Below are 20,955 nucleotides of genomic sequence, written 5' to 3'. Positions count from 1 at the left end.
CACAGCATATTAGTTACCAAACCCCTTACTCAAATATGCTAAAGTAAACAAAGAAAATTTTCTATTCCATGGCATTTTAAATAGGCACAACTTTGAAAAGAGAACTGTAATTCCAAAATGGAATTCAATTACTCTCAAATGACAAAAATACAATTTATTTTCTGGATATTTTATATTGCTATATATTTACTATAGCTACTTGAATGACAACATCAAACCACCAAAACAAAACATTGACAAGTTAAAAGTCATGCCATGACTATGTGCACACCAACAATAAAGGCTAAATATTGTTTTCAATTCCAAAACAATATTCAAATCCAACAAAAAAAGTTTCCTCTCATTTCTTCTTCTTGCCACGGACGCTGGGTGTTCAATATCGGATCATATGGGCAACATGGAGCACACACACACACCACACACACACACACACAACTGAACGGTGACATCTGTGCATCAGGATATAATATTGTCACTGCGTGACAACAAAACACCATTTGCAAGTGCACTCTGCCTCTTCTCTTATAGCATCTCACCCTGATTCTAGTCAGGGGAAGGTCTCCCACTGAGAAGAACCAGATAGGAAGAGGGGAGGTCTCCACTGCAAGCTAGAAGTGGCAGTAGGGGAGAGTATCAAATAGCGCACCTTTTACTTTGGGCACTTGTGTACATGTGATATATTCACATATGTGCCCATCCTTTTTTGATAGCTATTGAAAATTAATATAAAAACAAAAAATCTTAATCTCAGCAATTTTTGTTAATCAAACAAATAAATACATCCCTGCAAGACACTGATTATAGTTTAATACTTTTGGCATCAAAAGCACCAAGTATGACGATTACACAAATTAAAGCAAATGTGTTAACAGTATTAGAACATTATATATAGTACATCTGTAGATTAAGCTGCCTCATTATTGTAAATTTTATTAGTCAGTAAATTATTTGACGGATTATTCTGTTAAACATTGGATGGTTGTAACTGCCAACTCTCTAATGCTTTAGTAATACATTTTTAGGATAATCATGCAATATTTTTCACAAGGTTAAGGAATCTCTTAAGTTTGTTTATTAAAACCTAGTAAGAGTTGAAGTGGCTCTGAGATATGGTATTTTAGAAAACTACCGCAGCATTTGGGTGGGATTCATTTAAGCAGTGAGGTTCTGTAATGCCATTTTCTACAAATTACCACATACAGCTTGGGTTGAAATGGCATAGACCAGTTATACACAGCATTAAGCTATAAACCAGATGCTAAATAACAAATACAGCACTTTTACCAGATATTGTTGCTATATATTACCACAAATAGTAATACTTTACTGTGGAAGCTCACTTTTAGTGGTTTTCAGACTTGTAAAAACCAAAAATATTGCAGATTCATACTATTATAAGACTTCATCCATAAACACTCACTTTATAACTATGACCAATCTGTCCATATGCACTCCCAATTTAGCAAGCTGATGAAAGTCTTCAGTTACATGTACACTTCATGCAATGGAATCCAAGTCTTGCATGCGTTCATATAATTGTTTAATCATATTCAAAAATGTGTGGTCATTGAGTCTGCTAATTATTTGGAAATGAAATTTTAAGCATAAACCTTCATTTGAGGACCAATTTTTCATGTCTGCTATGATGAGCTTGCTAAATGACATTGTAAACACACCCAGAACGTACTTGCAATTTCTGCTTGAGAATGTAATTTGACACAGAAGTTTACAAAGATTTTTTTTAAACTAGTTATTACAATGATTACCTACCTTGTTCAATCATGCTGGTCTCAATCACATACTCGATTCCGAATAAGGCATGTACACAAACAGTGAAGTTTATCTACAGCGTTCCATGGCCGGGGGGCTACCAAGCAAAAGTTAACTATTTAGTGATCACAGCCTTGGAAAGGTTTAACTGACAGTTTATTATAGAGTAAATGGTTTTAGCTTGGGACCATATGTTTTACTACTTTCAAAGTGTTCACATAGCACATCCAACATGTGCCAAATTTTGCATGTTGACTGTTGTCAAACCCTCAGTTGGCTCATTTTATAACAATAATTCTTCAAAAACCATTTATCAGGAGATTTATTGGTTGTTTTTATAACCTTTCAATACAGTTTTGGGGAAGAATACACATTCTGCAGAATATCATGTTTAAAAAAACAGCCAAACAAACATAAAACAAGCAGGTTCACAACTATAATCAAATTCATAACAGACACTGGAATTCACCACAAAAATTATAAAACAAACTAAAAATTTATATATTCTGGTTAAGACGAGACTTAAAATAGTCCAGGATATTTTACAAAGGTCGTTGAAGATCTTACTCATGAGATTATGTGCTCAAATGGTTTCTGAGAACATCAATTTTTTTTCTCTTGCCTTCACAAACTACATAACACTGCAAATTCGGGGACTGGATACCTACAACAGAGAAAAACAGCAACTTTAAGCTCTGAAAAACAAAGCCTCAGTTAAAGATGTGGGGGATGGATATTACAAATAATTTTATTGATGTACCATTCTTCTGAAGAAGATAAAACAAGAAATTATGCATTACATACAATGGTACATTTTGGTACATATGGTACTTTTTTTTTTGTATCACATGTAGAGTAATGCCATTCAATTTACAACCTGTTAACCTTTAATCCTATCCCCTGCACCTTTAAACAAAGCAAAAACAGTAAATGTGAAAAGTTAGGACCACAAAGCATTAACATATAACAACAAATCAGTAATTAAACACAGTGACTGTTGCAACACGTGAGATGTTACAAAACCATTACTAAATGTTACTAAAACTAAATGCTATGCATTAATGTCCCTGAAAAATATTAAATTATTGTAATCCTCTGTAAAAAAAATCCAACTTTTGTAAAGTTGTAAAGTGTTAATTAGGTGAGGGAGATGGTATTAGGGTGGTGCCAAACACTTACCTTATATTATGTAGGCACAGTCAGTATAAATACTTCTAAAAGTATTTTGTACGATTGAGAGCTCTCTGAGCCAACTGGCCACTTTCATCTGTTATTTTCTCCCAATCGGTCTGGCCCACTACAAACCCAATTGCACGCTTTCTATCTGCATCTTTCTTCTCCTCAAGGTCTGCCCAGCGTACCTAGAAGGGAAAAATACACACATTACTGAAATGTAAAGTTTACTATACATGTATGCAAGCCAACACATTCAAACCTAAACCTAGATGTGAGACAGAACAAATCCAATTACTAAAATTAAATGGAGATGTTGAGTTACTGCAGGTGTATTGTTAGGCACACATTACCCTTTTTTTCCCAGGTTCTGACATTCGACTGGCATAGTCATCTGGAAGCTGAAGGAAATCTTCAATTCCTGACACATCTGTACCACGCTTTCTTTTGCCTCCACCCGCTAGACCATCCAGCTTGTCTTGATAGAAAGAATACCATTAAAGTCATCATCTACTGCACAAAACTATGCTTATTTGCTTTACGCTTATGAATACTATTCAAGATAAACAGAACTTAATTGTAATCTATATTGTCACCATCTCATGTTACTCAGGATTTCTAAATCTGGTATTATATGTATACAATCCTCAGACTACTGCTGAAACCACAATGAGTCTTTTACTTTTGAACACAGGCACACAAAGAATAAAACCAGAAACCACAAAAGTGAATATTAACCAAGCAAACTGATTACCTACCAAGTTTTGCTTCAGAAGTGTCCATCTCCCATTTGCTTTTAGGAAGGTATCCCTGTATTACAGAGAAACACTCCAGCTGTTAAACTTCAGGTGATGGGAAATAAAGGTAGTAGTATGTGACAGAGGAATAGGAGAGGAAGAGAAGGGTTTAGAGATGGTGTAATGATGGATCTTAATGTGAAAAGATGATGGCTTTAAAAGAAATAATAGTTAGTCAGAAACGCAATGACCCATAGTGCAACCTGTACAACAACAACAACAACCACCACCACCACCCCATTTCACACACAGCAAGTAATGAGGCACAACACATCTTAATTGGTCAAGAAAATTTATCATCTGAACCACCCCTTTAATTCTGGAGAACCGTGTGTGTGTGTGTGTGTGTGTGTGTGTGTGTATATATATATATTTGTGTTTGTGTTTGCGTATATTAAATCAAAAGCAAGGATGGCTAAGGGCCAGTGTGGCTGTTGGTGTTTTTCCATTAAAGTAGTATCACACCCATTTCCACTTGTCTAACCCTATGTGCGCCTATAGTTTTAAGTTCATATATGAACAATTTGTACTTGTTCACTTTAACACTAGTTATCTGAAATTGTACACATAGCACAGTGATCATCCAGGATTCAAATTGAAGTAGACACTTTCATTCAAAAGACATGCATTCACATCTGGGCTTATTTCCACTTTATTTTTGGGGTTTTATAATGTGTATTTTGATGCTGGAGATTTATTTTCAGTCATGCTCTACATTTACTGATTCACCAGGGTCTTGTTTAATAATTTGAACATTTTTCAGCATTTACATGAAATTATTTAGGAGCTACACAGTATTTTCTGCTGGGTGTCCTAGACATCTTCACAGTGCCCAAAATGCACACAGTCATCAGGCAGTATAAATCGAGTGTGCAAGATTTATTTTTTTGCTAAATCACCACAACAATGTTCAACAGCTTACTAAAAGACAATAATATCTTCATTATAGTTTAATTGTTAAAGGCTAAACAATATTAGCTTCATTGCTATCAGGTTAAAAGATTATGCTGGGGAAATACTGTAAATGCTGTAATATTGTAGAGAAATGCTATGCTTTCTCATTTATACTTACAATTTGTAGCAAGATTACAAATTTTTCCAGCAGTGAATGGAAACATCCAGTGATTTGCGATGCAAACATTGTAGCTAGTCCATGCTAGAAGTCAGTGAGCTGTCTCTCAGCTTCCAGCTCATAACTGCACCCAAACAACTCCACATAAACTTCAGTTAAAATAAGCCTCTTCCTTTCCATGACGTCCAATAGTATTGATGATCAAATTATTCACTGGGAAGAGTTTCTATGAATGCATCACTTTTTGCCAAGCAATGTCAAACACATGAGCAACATTTTATCTAGCTTAGAATGCAAAGCACTGTTTTGCTGGGTGCATGGCTATAGCAAACTAAGTGGCAAACCAAATAAGGCAAGTGAGGCATCTACGTTTTCATCTAAATGTAATCTATTTATTGAAACAGCTCCCAATCACACTGCTTGCGCCTGGAAAACACTTGAAGTAATCTGATAGCAGCAGCCCCCCCCCACTACCATCCCTCAAAGAAAATAGCTTTCTATGGCCAAACAGTAACAACACAATCCAAAAGAGGAGGGTGTCAGGGGTCTATCCAGGAACACTTCTATGTGAGTAATGTGCATATTGTGGTAACTAAAGGCTTGTGTATTTTGTGTTAGGTTATGAAGAAATGTGTTTTTGTACAAAGACGTGAGCAAGCAAATAAATAACATTACTAGAATTCTGTATACATTTTTTAAACATGTCACACAGTTACTTTGATGGTAACTGAATCTTCCATGACCAAATCTGAACTTCTCTTATACCAGAAGCATGTTTTAAAAGGACAGGCACGATGTTGTGGAAATTTACCTAACCCCCCCCCCCCCCAACAAAAAACACATGTATTCAGCGTGGGATTTCTGGTGAAGGGTTGCATATACACAGCTGAAAATCTGTAAGCAGGTACTTATATTAGTCCTAAGAAATTTTTTGTTGATAGATGTACTGCATTTTATACTGTATTCAATGCCATCAAGTGATTTGTTTGAGTACGCCAGATCTGGCCCGGCCGCCTACTGAATTCCTTTGGTCTTGTACAACATGCAAATGAAAACACAAACATGGCAATACCTTAAACCTTATATGGTTAAGATATAGGAGAGAAGTTTTTTGAGATAGAAGTCAAATATTTTTGATTTTTCAAATTGCAATACATCCTGTATTCTGTATTTTGGAATTTCCAAAACAGGATGTCTGTGCTTTCCTGTACCAATATTGACAAAAAACATTACCAAGTATTAGTTTACTGAGGATTCAGTATCAACTAAAATCGTTATCCGTTTCTCCTTTCATTAACTCCTCCTAGTTGAACATTTCACCTCAAATTACTCAGGCACTACACTTTTATTTTCCACTAGGTGTGCTAGACATATCCAAAGTGCCCCAAAACCTCTTCAAATGCACACAAAGCCATCAGTCACTATATACTGAGTCTGCAAGATTTTTTTGCTAAAACATCACAAGTGTTTGACACCATAGTAAAAGACAATATCTTAATTATAGCTTCATTGTTAAAGGCTAAATAATATCCGCTTCATTGCTATTAGGCTAAAAGGGTATGCTGGGGGAAATACAGTAATGCTGTACATGCTGTAATACTGTAAAGATATAGTATGCCTTTTCATTTATATTTATAATTTGTAGCAGGATTACACATTTTTCCAGAATTGAATGGAAACATCCAGTGATTTGCAATGCAAATATCATAGCAAGTCAATGCTAAAAAAGTCACTGAATCATCTCTCATCTTCCAGCTCATAACTGCACCCAAACAACTACCCAAACTTCAGCTAAAATAAGCCTCTTCCTCTCCATAATGTCCAAAAGTATTGGTGATCAAATTATTCACTAAAAACAATGTCCATGACTGCATCAGTTTCACTAAACAGTGTCACACACATGCTACACTTTATCTGTCTTAGATATCCGATTTGCTGTGCGCATGGCTATAGCTGACTCAGTGGGTAAGCAAATAAGGCAAGTGGGGCATCTACATTTTCATGTGTCCTCTATTTGTGGAAACAAATAATAAATAATGCCAATAATGCTGATCGCACCTGGAAAACACTTAGTGAAGTAATTTGATAGCCCCCATCCCCTTCCACTCCTAACACCTTGGTACCTCTAGATGTCAATTGCTGTCACTCAAAGAAAATAGCTCCTTATGGCCCAATAGCAACCATGGAGTCTAAGAAAGGAGGGTCTCATCATTCTATTCAGGAACACTGCTATGTGAGTAACGTGCATTTTATGGTAACTAAAGGCTTGCATATTTTGTGTTAGATTATGAAGGAAAGGAACGTGCATTTTGTACAAAGATATGAGCAAGCAAATAAAGAACATGTTTAAAATATGTTACACAATTGCTTTGATGGTAATTGAAATTTATATGACAAAAGCATGTTTTAAAAGGACAGCCACAATTCTTGTTAAAATTGACCAAAAATATGGTGTATTTCGGGTTGGATTTCTGATGAATGGTTGTATATAGACAGCGGAAAATTGGTATGCAGATACTTATATTAGTATGTTGACAGATGTGCTGTATTTTAAGAATATTTGATGCCATCAAGCAATTTTTGATTATGTCAGATCAGAGGGTGCAGGTGCAGTAGGAGGTTAAACATGTCCCACAACTGCTCGTTATTGCATTAAATTCTGTTCCATCTAGTCTGAATGACTATCGTCCAGTAGCTCTCACCTCAGTGATTAAGAAGTCTCTAGAAAGACTGGAAGTCATATTTGTTCAATAAAACTTCAAAAATGATCAGATTTCTCCCAGTTTGCTCATCTTGGAAATAATGTTAGAACATTATTTGTAGATTTTATTTTTGCTTTTAATGCAAGTATTCCTGCTAAACTAGTTAATAAGATTAGGACAGTGGGTATAGATAAGGAACTGGATATTAGATTTTTTTTTTTTTTAACAGGCAGACCCAAAATAGTTAAGGTGGGTGGCAGGATATCCTCTACCATTATTCTGAACACTGGACTGCCACAAGGTTGTGTCCTACGTTTGTTACTGTATACGTTGCTCACTCAGGATTGTTTTGCAAGGTACAGTAGCAACTGTTTTTAAATATGTAGATGACAATGCTGTGCTTGGTCTAATAACCAAAGAGGAAGAAACAGCCTACAGAGCAGAGCTGCAAAGCCTAATGAAGTGGAGCAAGCATAATAATATTTGAGCTAAAAATTAATAAAACTAATGAGCTTATTATAGATTTTAGAAAGAAAAAGAAAAATATACACAATGCTCTTGTGATAAAACGGTGAATGTAGAGGTCGTAAAGAAGTATTTGTACATATATCCAAATGATCTGACCTGGGAAGACCATTCTAAGGTTGTGTTTAGCAAGGCACAACAATGAAAGTACCTTGTAAAAAGACTTAGAAGCTTTGGTGAGATTACAAACTGCCTAATTAGATTTTACAGCTGTACCCTAGAAAGTTATTTTATTACAGTATGGGATGGTTGCACCACATGTTCATAACGTAAAGGTCTAGATAAGATTGTGGAGACAGCTGAAGATCTGACTGCTTCACAACTAACATTTAGATCACCTTTACACAACTCTCAGAGCAAAGAATATCCTTGGATCAGAGCAAAGAATATCCTTAGGGAAACCTCTCATCCTACGTTTAGTTTTTTACCATTACCATCAGGAAACCACCAGGTCTTAGAATCACAAAATTTTAAGCCCAGGACATTAGGATGTTAAAGAGTAATTAGAGAGGAGTGCATCTATTTTGTTGTACATTGGATGTACAATGGTGTATGTACTATGCCTTGATTCAAGGTGTATGTTTTTAATGCTTTAATGCTCATATATATGACAGTGTTGTCATGTAAAGGAAGACATGTCTACAACTTAAATTTTCATTATTTTTGGGCACTTGTGTCTGAAAGACATGACAAACACACTGGTTGAAAAACAAAATAAAATATGTTAGCATTCACATAGCCTCATTGCCATTTCATTTTACAAAGTATCAGCAATTTAGTCAATGACTTCAGATATTTACTATTTGTTTTACTGGACACTACATGGACAAAGGTATTGGAACAAACCCCATAACTACTAAATTCAGGTGTTTCATTCAGTCCCATTGCCACAGGTATATAAAATCAAGCACCTAGTCATGCAGTCTGCCTTTACAAATATTTGTGAAACAATGGTTTGTTTTAAAGAGCTCACTGAATTGAAGTGTGGTACTGTAATAGGATGCCACCATTGCGACAAGTATATGACATTTCTTCTCTCCTAGATATGCCACAATCAACTATGAATGTATGTGTTTATGAACCACAGTGACACAGCCACAAAATGGCAGACCACATAGTTACAGAGCAAAGTAAGAGTGCACTAAGGCACATAGTGTGTAAAAGACACCAATGCTCTGCTGACTTCCTTTCACATTAGCATGAACACAAAAACTGTGTACCAGGAGCACAATGCCAAGCGTCAGATGGAGTGGAGTAAAGCACATTGCCACTGGACTGGAGCAGTGGAAATGTGTTCAGTGGAGTAATGAATCACACTTCTCTATCAGTCTGATGAACGAATCTGGGTTTGGCAAATAGCAGACTGTCTGAATGCAATGTGCCATTTGTAAAGTGTGGTGGAAGAGGGATAATGCTATGGAATTGTTTTTCATTTGTTGACCTAGGCCCCTTAGTTCTAGTTAAGAGAAACCTTAAGGCTTCAGCATACAAAGACATTTTGTACAATTGTGTGCTTTCAACTTGCTGAAAAGAAAAGGGACCAAATGTTCCCACCATGACTGCCCCAGTGCATAAAGCAAGATCTGTAAATGCATGGTTGGATGAGTTTAGTGTGGATGAACCTGACTAGCCCGCAGAGACCTCAAACTCAAAACACCTTTGGGATGAACTAGACTAGAGATTGCAAGCAAGGTCCTCTTGTCTGACAAATGCTCTTGTAGATGAATAGGGAAAAATTACTTCAAAAAAATCCACTCAAAAATAAATAAATAAATAAATAAATAAAATAAAATAAAATCTCAAGGCACAAACACTGGAGCATGTTTTTTGAAACGCATGGAAAGGTTTCTTCAAAACAAAAACAGAATTGCACAATTATAGCTAGGTCAATTAACCCTTGGTGGTTGACAGACACGCCTGTGCATTTTGTTCAATGTCGCAAAGATATTAATAAAAAACATTGTGAAGCAACATAGAAATATGTTTCAAACACTTCTTGAATCTGTACAACTTGCCCTTTAAATTTTGTCAATAGTAAGAATAATGAGTCTATGAGGGGTTAGATTATAGAGGTTAAATTAGAGGTTAAGATGCACGTCATTTGCCTCTCACCGTGCGATACGTGTGTCATTCAGGTCTTATCCATTTTGCAGTGCGATTGATGAATGTATCGATCTGTGAAACTAACCAGTAAACAATCATGAAATCACCAAAGAGTTTTCAAATGACATCTAGCTAGCCAGCTAGCAAAAATGTCGTGCAACAAGTGTACAGCTGCTGAAGTTGCAGCAATTTTGGTACGCAGTGATGAAGGGAACAGAGCTTTAGAGTCTGAGGGGTTGGAGTCCTTTGATGAAGAAGCATACAAATGTAAAAGATTATTGGTTAAATGAATGTTATTTTACAATGTCACTACAATGGTGGAGATATAGATAGATGGATAGATAGATGGATAGATAGTTTCTGTGCAAAATGTGTGAAAATGGTTTCTAATACGCTTGTAAGGAGTTTTTGACAAAACTGACCATCCATTAGTAAAAGATCATTTTATTCATATATTTTACTTTTTGTGAACTTTCGTAAACTTTGTAAAGGTATGTTTTCACATGAAATGATGCATTTTTAAAATTGGACCTCAAATTTTCAGCTTTACGGCCATATTTGTTTATGCAGTGCTCTAGGTCAAATGGTACAAACGGTAGGAATGGAGCTGAGATTGGTCTGAACATTTTGATATAAAATGTGGGTATCATGCTATAAGTAAGAACCTTTAATGTGAATTTAAGAAAATATGCAACAAAACACCCTTAGACTTAGCCGGGTTGTATGTTTAACTCTGGATGAAAAGGCAATCTCTGTAGTAGAGAATATAGGTGTTTGTCATCGTGTGGCATTTTTCACGTCTCGGTACATTTGGCACACCGCAATACTGGAGCTTTAAAATATAGTTTGACCACCTGCAAAATTGCCTTGCAGAAGTAATGGCAGTCAGTTTAATCACTGACATTTGGAGATGCTTGTCCAATGTGAATGCTTAGCCTTACTGCACACTGGATACATTCCAGAGGCAAAGCCTGTGGTAAACCACATTAAAACACAGCGAGCAGCAACATAAGTAGTACATTTGTGGAGACCTTAGAGAAGACCCCAGATAGGGTGTAAACAGCACTTCTTCAGCAGTTTGGGCACAGACTTACCTTAGAGAGCAAATCATGATCTAGCCCCCTAATGTGAAGTGTAACTGTCATGTGTGTATACCAATTTTATTGTAATGCTGCAACACTACAAGGTACTGAGTACTTTTAATTAGTTTTATGACCAAATTATTAAAATGTGTTCTATAATTTTTGTTACTGCTTATAAGCCATATATTTAAAACATTTTATAGATACATTTTAGCTTTGGTTTTTCCGTTACAATACTCACAAAAGATTTTTAAAGAAAAGTTAATAGCTGTTTTTTCTTAATAGAGAACTATGTGAGTTCAAACACATTGCCTTAACTGGACCTATTTTACTAACTTAAATCTGATCAGATTCAGTATGAACAAATACTTACTATTAAAATACTAGAATCAGGATCCAACTAAAGCTTACCCTAAACTCTCACAATGTGGATTATCCTTCTTCTTTTTCTATCTTCTATCTAACATGCACATGTAATTTAGTCCCCACAAGCAAATGCACAGATAGACTCCAGGTGGTGCTCAAGAACCCACCCTTTTGCTCTCTTACTAGTTAAATGCTTTTTGCAAGATGTTTTTTCTTTTGTAATTTTATATTTTTATTTTTTACATTTTGGCCCATGACATCAGTTCACAATTAAATGTGTTGTAATGCCCAGCAACTGTATTTGAGTTCTAATTCTGCAAGAGCACATAAATCCCTGCCAATCCGCATTAGATTTCCCTCATCACAGCCACTACAGTTGACATTTAAATTTATGGTATTTAACTGATGTTTTTATCCAAAGCAGCTTGCAATTATGAGTGAACATAACTGAGGGCTAAGGTCCTTGCTCAGGGGCCCAACAGTGACAACTTGGCGGTGGTAAGACTTGTAATCGGAAGGTTGCCAGTTCATGTCGAGTATCTTAACCACTTAACCATGGTGTAGCATGTCTCCCTGACCTGCCTGCACTGGTAAGAGCCAAGTGAAGACAAGCTTTGGAATAGTCATCACCGTTGAGAAATTAAACCTCTATTAACACTAAAATGACAGTTCTCAATATTTCTATCTTAAAACCCATAGTGGTCATTTTGCCCATATGCATTATGAACAGTATCTCATCTTCCTACAGCAAAGCCACCAAGACAAGGTGTCAGCACTGTCTAATATAAGATAAAATGACAATTGCAGCACTCGGTGCTTACATCAGGAGGGAGACACAGTGACATACAAGAGGCTGAAATGTACTCCATCCTATTGGATGAAATCTTTGACATTTCATATCAAGAACATGCGTCATTTATAGTGTGACATCAAATGCAAATAGACTCATTCTAGTGTGCAACACTGATACAAGTACTGTACTCTCTTCTCTAGAAGAATGGCCTGGAGCTTGAGCTTATGTGAGGCAAGGCTATGTTGGAGGAAGACAATATGAGTGGCACTCAGAATACATGCTCTCATAGTATTTTCATAGCTAATACCTACTTACATTTCAAGGCAGGATACATACACGCAGTGAGGACGCTGTCTATGTGCACTACAATGTGCACTGTCTGAATCTGGTCCTGGTGGAGGTCTCAAAGTCTAACAAGCATTTTATGTTCAACACTTGTGGAGAAGCTGTATGCATTTTGCACTGGCTTCCCAAAGCCATGCTGCCTTGGTGAAATAGCAGCAGTCTCTGTATCCTGGACAGCATTTTGTGGAGCTCAAGAAGCTGTCAGATACCAGATGGGCCCTGAATGCCCCTCATTGCATTCTGAAATCTGTTATGAAGCTCCTTGATGACATCAGTTAAAGCAATCCACCTAACCCATGCCAAGTGCTAAGATGTATAGAAATTCCATAGACTTCATATTTATTAACTGCCTGGAAATCATCATCATCCCAGTGTTCCAATTGAATGCTCTGTGTAAGCATACTTCACGAATAGTATGTACTAGACATTTCTAGATAGTATGACTGAAGAGTTATTGGCAGATTCAAAGGGGCAACACTGGAAATCCCACTAAATAATTTAGTCCTTCTCCTCGTTAACAGTACACGCCACCTGGGAATGCACCTCAAAATCAGAAGCAAAACATTTTGCAGTAAGCAGAGGTGTACTGTGCTCAGACTCATTGTTTTGTAGCTGGATCGCTAGTTAGCTAGCAAACATCAGTCTGCCCACGCTTTATTCACATAGTAACTTGCACTCAGTAGTAACTGTAAACTTAATTTAACAAAAATATTTTAAACCAAATTGTGTTTAGAAAGGGTTTAAACAGAGTTGTAAGTATCTGTTAAATATATTTTAATTAATTTTCAATTATTAAAATCAATCAGACTTGTTGAGAAGCTTCTCCTGAACCAGGAAGCTATGACCACACATTCAAGCAAGCATTTTCAAACAAGCAACAACAAGTGCCCCACCCCAAGTTTTCAAAAAAAGTAAAAAAAAATTAATAGTGTTACCGAGGATGAAAATAACATTGCATGCCTTGCTTTGCCTAGTAAGCGACTGCGATGTGGGATGCAATAGATACTGAAGAAAAAAAAAAAAAGATTTAATCACCAACTACAAATAGAAGTCTTCACAAAGTAGTATTTTTAAAACCAAAACGTATTGTTTTACATTTCATAAATACATTAGAAATGAATATCAGTAGAAATTGTGTACACTCTTGTTCACCAAAAGTACAAACAGCTCCTAATGTGCTGTTTCCAAAGATTTCACTGCTTAGGCTAAATGTTGTCCATGGAATAATTTAGCACAATTTCAAGAGTCAGTCAAAATACACCAAATACATTAAACTGCTTCTCATCACAATAAACACATTTTGGTTAAACAACTAAAAGACATAAGTTAAATATTCCTATACCCTGAATGCTGCTTTTTACAAAGTATCAACATTTTTACTGCTTGACTGCCAAGACATTTACACCCTCCCCCCTTTAAACCCCCCCCCCCCCAAAAAAAACCCCAAAAAACACACACTAGGGTTATAGTTACGCTTCTACGTATTTGGTTATTGTAGGCTTTATGCAATTTTTGTAGCATGTATCTAGGCTTTCTTGCTTGCACCCATATACTGAAAATGAAACCCTCTCCCCACCCCTCGGTTGGCGGCCACCCACTTAAAACTACACTGCCTGGCCAAAAAAAGGTCACCACCTGGATTTAACTAAGCAAATGGGTAAGAGCCTCCCATTGGATAATTACTGCTTCTCACTTGTTAAACAACCATGTCGAAAGGCAACTCCTATGGTTGTGGAAAAGATGTTAATCTGTTTCAGAAGGGTCAAATTATTGGCATGCATCAAGCAGAGAAAACATCTAAGGAGGTCACTGAAACTACTAAAAGCTGGTTAAGAACTGTCCGACGCATTATTAAAGAGTGGAAGGACAGTGAGGAAACATCTTCGAGGAAGGAATGTGGTCAGAAAAAAACCTTGAATGATCGTGATCGGCGTTCACTAAAATGTGTCTTGAAATCAAATTGTAGAAAAACAAACAGCAGCATAACTCAGGGACATGCTCTTACTTTCACTATTAAACATTTCCACATGCACAATGCGAAGGGAACTCAAGGGATTGGGACTAAGCAGCTGTGTAGCCTTAAGAAAACTACTTGTCAGTGAGGCTAACTGGCAAAATCCACTTCAATTTGCTAGGGAGCATAAAGATTGGAATCTGGAGCAATGGAAGAAGGTCATGTGGTCTGATGACTCCAGATTTACCATGTTCTAGAGTGATGGGTGCATCATGGTAAGAAGAGAAGAGGCTGAAGTGATGCACCGATCATGCCTGGTGCCTACCATACAAGCCTGTGGGGGCAGTGCTATGATCTGGGGTTGCTGCAGTTGGTCAGGTCTAGGTTCAGCAACGTTATGTGCCCAAAGCACGAGGTCAGCTGACTACCTGAATATACTGAATGACCAGGTTATTCCATCAATGGATTTTTTCTTCCCTGATGGCACGAGCATATTCCAAGATGACAATGCCAGGATTCATCAGGCTCAAATTGTGAAAGAGTGGTTCAGGGAGCATGAGATCATTTTCACACATGGATTGGCCACCACAGAGTCCAGACCTGAACCCCATTGAGAATCTTTGAGATGTGTTTGAGAAGACTTTGCACAGTGGTCCAAATCTCCAATCATCAATACAAGATCTTGGGGAAAAATTAACGTAACACTGGACAGAAATAAATGTTGACACTGCAGAAGCTTGTGGAAATTATGCCACAGCGAATGCGTGGCATAATCAAAGCTAAAGGCAGTCCAATGAAATATCAGTGTGTGTGACCTTTTTTTGGCCAGGCAGTGTATATTCCTGCATACCTGGTAACTGTATTGAACAAACAGCAAATTAAAAGAAATCGAATCAGAAAAAAATTGCTACATTGCTTAAAATAAAATCAATAATTCAGAGACATAATTCCACCAACAATCCATATAATTTCATCCGTTTAGCCTATGCTTGCATCAATTAACTTCTATAAAGAAAAAACACAAAAAGCAGCTACTTCCACCTTTTAAACTATTCTTCTGCTTAAGTGAATCTATAGCTCTTCAGATTTTCAAAACTACATTTGAAAAGAACGATCTACCTTTTTTCACAAAACAAGTGCACTTTAATAGTATATCATTAAGTATGTGTATTTCATTGGCAAAATCATTGTTTATAGTTTAATGAATAATTTGAGATAGGTTATTTAACAAAAAAGGTAAGAGTGAATATACATCTGCAATTTATACATTAAATTCAGGAACAGTTTTAGAAGGGGAAACGTTATTAGAATTTAAAGTTACACTTTTTTTCCTGTAATAAATTATACTATTCTCAGAATACAATGCAGACAAGATTTGTAAATTGCTGATATAAATGTAGTCCATCATAGTCTACTTCCTGAGGGTTTTCCCACCCCTAAGATCTCTCAAGCTTCCCTTAAATGTGTCACATATATAAATTAAGATTTTTAAAAATTCATATCTTTGCAATAAGACAGCGTAGAAAGATTGTTAAAAAAATTTTTCCTGAATCTGTGTGACTTGCCCTTTAAATTTTGTGAATGATAATAATAAAGAGCCTATGAGAAATTAGATATAGAGGTTAGAATATAGGTTAACAGAGATGGTGTACATCATCCGCCTCTCACCTTGTGATTCACATGTTCATGTGTCACTCAGGTCTTAGCAATCTATTTGCCATGTGATTGGTGAATTTGTGTGACAATCTATATGAAACTAACCAATAAACAATCATGAAATCACTAAGCATTTACCCTTCACACCAGAAACATTACCTCTCTCATTCAATCAACATCTAGCTAGCCAGCTAGCTAGCTAAAATGTTGTGCAACAAGTGTACAGCTGCTAAAGTTGCAACAATTTTGGAAAGTTGTGACAACGGTAATGGAGCTTTAGAGTCTGTGGGGTTTGATTCCTTCCATGATGATGATTACAAAAATAAAAGAAACTGATGGCTAAAATCAATGTTATTTTACAATATAGTTGTAATAGTGGATTTACTCACATTTAGACACAATGTCTGCTATTAGTTTTGTTTGACAAAACTGACCGTCCATTAGTAATTTGTGCACACACACACACACACACACACACACACGTTCTAAATACTACATACTATATACATATATAATGGTAAGCTTATTTCAAACACCAAAAAAGTTGATTCACATGAGTAAAAGATATGTCATCACATGAAATATGTCTAAAATCGGACATCATATTTTCAGGTTTATGGCCATATTTCATTTTGCTATGCTCTAGGTCAAAATGGTACCTCATTAGGAAGACAGCTGAGATTGGTTTGAACATTCTGATAAACATATGGGTATCATGCTATAAGTAAGGACCTTTAAAGTGAATTTAAGAAAATATGCAAACACAGAAGACTTAGACTTCAGGGTGTTAAAGAGTTTAGTTGGAACACGGAATATGGCATGGATATTCTGTGCCACACTGGTAGCACAGAATTGTCTCACAGCCACATTACGCACATCAGCACTATAAGTGCCTGTACAATATTTTTCCTTCATTACTTCTATGATGCATGTTGCCACATGATTGCTCTTTATCAGGCAAGCTTACAGAAATTTCTGAAGTCAGTTTATTGAGGAGGGAATGGAATGATGTGCAAAGTTGTATGATCCACTTCAACAAGATTTTACAAAAATATCTTCCATGTAGCAGAATGTTCTACCGTCTTGTGACTTTTCTTTTGTGAGGTTCAATGTGTTAGATTTCGCAGAATGTTTGAAGAATAAATGTAAATATCAAATATGGGCCAGGTAAAAACATAATAGTATCTTTAATGAATATTGTTGTAGCCTCTATTACCCACCCACACCCACTCTTCTTTGTTATATTTTGAAACACAAACAGATTTAATAACTCCCTGAATTTAAGATACAGCCCTCGAAACTTGGTAAAAACACCAAGAAGCAGACCCTATGTACTAATTTTCTTTCTATACTGAGTGCACTCATCTAACACTCTTTTCAATCTTCCTTCCTCATATTAACAATAATTGATACTCACTGAAATGTTATACTACAATCAAATTTACATATGGAAACCGAGAAATATTCAATGAGTACATATTTATGGAGGTTTCTTGGGGCAAAATTAATTAAATACATAATCAATAAATGTATGGAATCATGCAGCAATAAATAAGGTAATTTTTTATTATTTGTGTGTAATTAATGATCTATTTCAATCACATTCTGACTACATGAAAAGAGGATTAAAATAAAACTGTCACCTTTTTCAAAATAGAGAACTTGGTGATTGGTTAAATAGTATGAAAGACACACCTTTTGTAGCTGCAGTGCAGGGCAAATCAAACAACTGAAAAAACAAGCAAAAGCACAAATGAAAAACTAGAATGGCAGATATGGAGAGTGAGAGGAAAAGCTGCCCCGAGCGTGAGAGGGAAGAAGTTACCCTTATCCAGGAAGCTCTTGTAAGCAGTTCCCAAACAGATGCAAAAATCAGAAATACAGCGCTTTTTACAATGGATATTGTTACAAAGCAGCTTTACACATGTCCAAGTCCAAGCCCCCAGCGAGCAAGCCAAGGGCGACATTGGCAAGGAAAAACTCGCTAGAGCATGAGGAAGAAACCTTACGAGGAACCAAGACTCAAAGGGGGTCCCAACCTCCTCTGGCCGTTTGGCAATTTGGTAAATGCCAGCTGACTGGATCCCAAGTAAGACCACTACCTATTTATGTGTCTATCCATTTATTAGAAATTAATTTACAGCTTCTATTTCTAACAGCGGAAGTAGCACGACTGATTGCATCATATGGTATTTCTGGCAACACAAGAAGGCCCAAGTTAAGGACTCCCTTGCTAGCTGGATGTCTCATGTGCATCTGTTTGAGGTGCAAACCCCTGTAAAATTGCATTTAGCACATGCAGGACAAGGGTAGCTGCATCCCTAAGTAAATCAGGACTGTTTTTTTTTCCACACTCTGTCTGCCATTCTAGTTTTTCATGCGCACCTTTGCTGGTCTTGGAGATCAGTGGTCGACTGCTCTACACTGCAGTTGCATATGGCAGGTCATTCATACTATTCAACCAATCACCCACTTTCTGTATTTTTGAAGAGCGAAAGTGACTCTTTTTGAGGCTTATTTCATGTAGTTGGGAGGTCACTGAAATAGATCATTAAATAAAAACACACATCATTAAAAACTACATAACTACTCATTTATCTACATATTTATGATATTTAATTACTTATAGGTCATTTTTACTATTATTTATTGCTGCATGATGCCCAATATTTATTGACTGATTTATTTAGTCCATTTTGTCCAAATAACCCCCCCAAACATATTTCTGCATCATACTGACAGCTACACTGATACTCAGTAAAAGTAACCATAGTTGTTAAGCTGTCACAATGGGCTTTGGCAAGCCAACTCAAAGTTTGTTCACAAAACTTAATTTCAAGTTGTGAAAAGGAAGCATCTAGAATCAACAGCAGCAGTCACAAACTGGTAGACCCCACAAACTCACAGAGCAGGGGTGACAGAACACTGAAGCACATAGTACCTTAAAATTATTTCTGGAAACAATATCAGCACACAAGCTTGCATCAGCAGCTTAATGAAATGCGTTTCCATGGCTGAACATTTGCACACAAGACTATGAACAACGGCAAGTTTCAGCTGGAGTGGTGTAAAGCATAGCACACTGCCACTGGACTCTGGAAACATGCTCTCTTGAATAATGAATCAAGCTTCAGTATTTGGCAACCTGATGGATGAATCTGGGTTTGAGAGAATAATATAGACCAGAATGTGTAGTGCCAACACAACAATTGGTGGAGAAGGGATAACGGTCTGGAACAGTTTTTCAGGATTTTGGTTAAGCCACTTATTTCCAAAGATGGGTGTTGATACTGCTACAGCAAATGGACATTTTAAACAATTATATGCTTCCAATGTGGAGGCAACATTTTGGGAAGGGATCTTTCCTTTTCAAACACGACTACACATCTGTACACAAAGTGAGGTCCATAAACACCTATGGTTTTGGAATGTGATGTCCAAAAAGCTTATATGGATGTGATGGTCAAGTGTCCATATAGCTGCCAATATGATGTTCTAGTGACAGCAATGTTCCTCTATCATATTTTCATTTTGTTCAAAATAAAAAAAGGCAGGTAAAACAACTTAGGAGCCTAGAGTAGAACCTTGGAGAAGGCATGACAACATACCCATGAAGCAAAAGCGCATGCAATAAAGTAAATCCTACCAGTTCTAATTCCTCATCATCATCTTTCTTTACTTCAGCTTGTGTGTCCAGTTCTGAAGGGTTGAAGTCCTCCATTTCTACCTATGCCAAAAAACAGCATCATCACTTGTCTTGACCATGATAGTCATTTTTGATACTTTTAAAAATGGCACATTATTGTTATACCATCCGGTAACATACTGCCATTACATACCTCTTCAATTGCAGCATCTTGGAGCAATGACCTAATATCTAGTCGTGCCATATGAAAAGGTGCAGGCTCCCAGCTACTTGCCAGCTGTCAGAAAAAAATAATGAAATGGAAGAGTAATAACGAAACAGACAGTTTACATGATCATTTGACCAATAGTTTCTTCAAAACAAGATACATCTGTTATCTGTTGGCACAGCTGATCCATTAACACTGCTGAAAGTTACAGTGGCAGTAGGTATCAGCTGAGATCAAGCCCATGACCTTGAGTGAAGCTCAATGACTGCAAGGCTACCATCACACTGCTGCCACAGCAAACAGCTGCCAATCCATGTTAACATTTATCATTGGTGGTGTTTATGTGCACACAACCCATCAATCACTAATTTGTGGTATTCCAAACAAAATGGTATTCCTTTCTGGATTGAACAAAGGAATTGGTCTCAATCTGATCACTCTTTAAACAGCTATTACACTGACTGTTTTGGCTATTAGATTAAGTGGAATTTTATGTTGTGTGTGAGCCAGCATATACAAAAGTGCTCAGTGATCAAGTGATGAAGTTAATCACATACACTGAAATACTGAAACGTAAAAAAAAAAAAAAAAACCTTTGTGATATCCTTAAGCTTCCGGCCATGGATGTTTCTCTTGGCACACATTTGATGGTCAGCAGAAATTTCTGCCACATAGACCTGTGAAAAGGAGAGTAATCTTAACATGTTTAAATGTACATCTACAAAAAACAGTAAATTAACAAAATATAATTAGATACATCACC

At 36.6% G+C, this 20,955-nt stretch overlaps 1 protein-coding gene across 19 annotated transcripts in view; it reads right to left on the bottom strand.

Moving 5' to 3' along the window:
* Window positions 1-20,955, bottom strand: part of ylpm1 (YLP motif containing 1) — a 43,234-nt gene that overhangs the window by 11,156 nt on the left and 11,123 nt on the right. For 9 of the 19 annotated variants that reach the window (XR_014124364.1, XR_014124366.1, XR_014124367.1 and 6 more), the window contains exons 15-17: window positions 20,786-20,869; window positions 20,178-20,261; window positions 19,985-20,065 (exon numbers count right to left, since the gene is read on the bottom strand). Coding sequence is in view for 7 of the 19 variants with exons in the window: in XM_081716855.1 (XP_081572981.1) it covers window positions 19,985-20,065; window positions 20,178-20,261; window positions 20,786-20,869 (249 nt within the window). In the remaining 12 variants the exon portion in view is untranslated. The other 10 variants (XR_014124373.1, XR_014124375.1, XM_081716853.1 and 7 more) reach the window with 9 other exon arrangements.

Source organism: Electrophorus electricus, chromosome 7, assembly GCF_041902795.1.
Source record: "Electrophorus electricus isolate QZ-2024a chromosome 7, ASM4190279v1, whole genome shotgun sequence".
Taxonomy (NCBI): Eukaryota; Metazoa; Chordata; class Actinopteri; order Gymnotiformes; family Gymnotidae; genus Electrophorus; species Electrophorus electricus.
The sequence above is the reverse complement of the archived record's forward strand: the minus strand, read 5'-3'. Positions and strand labels throughout refer to the sequence as shown.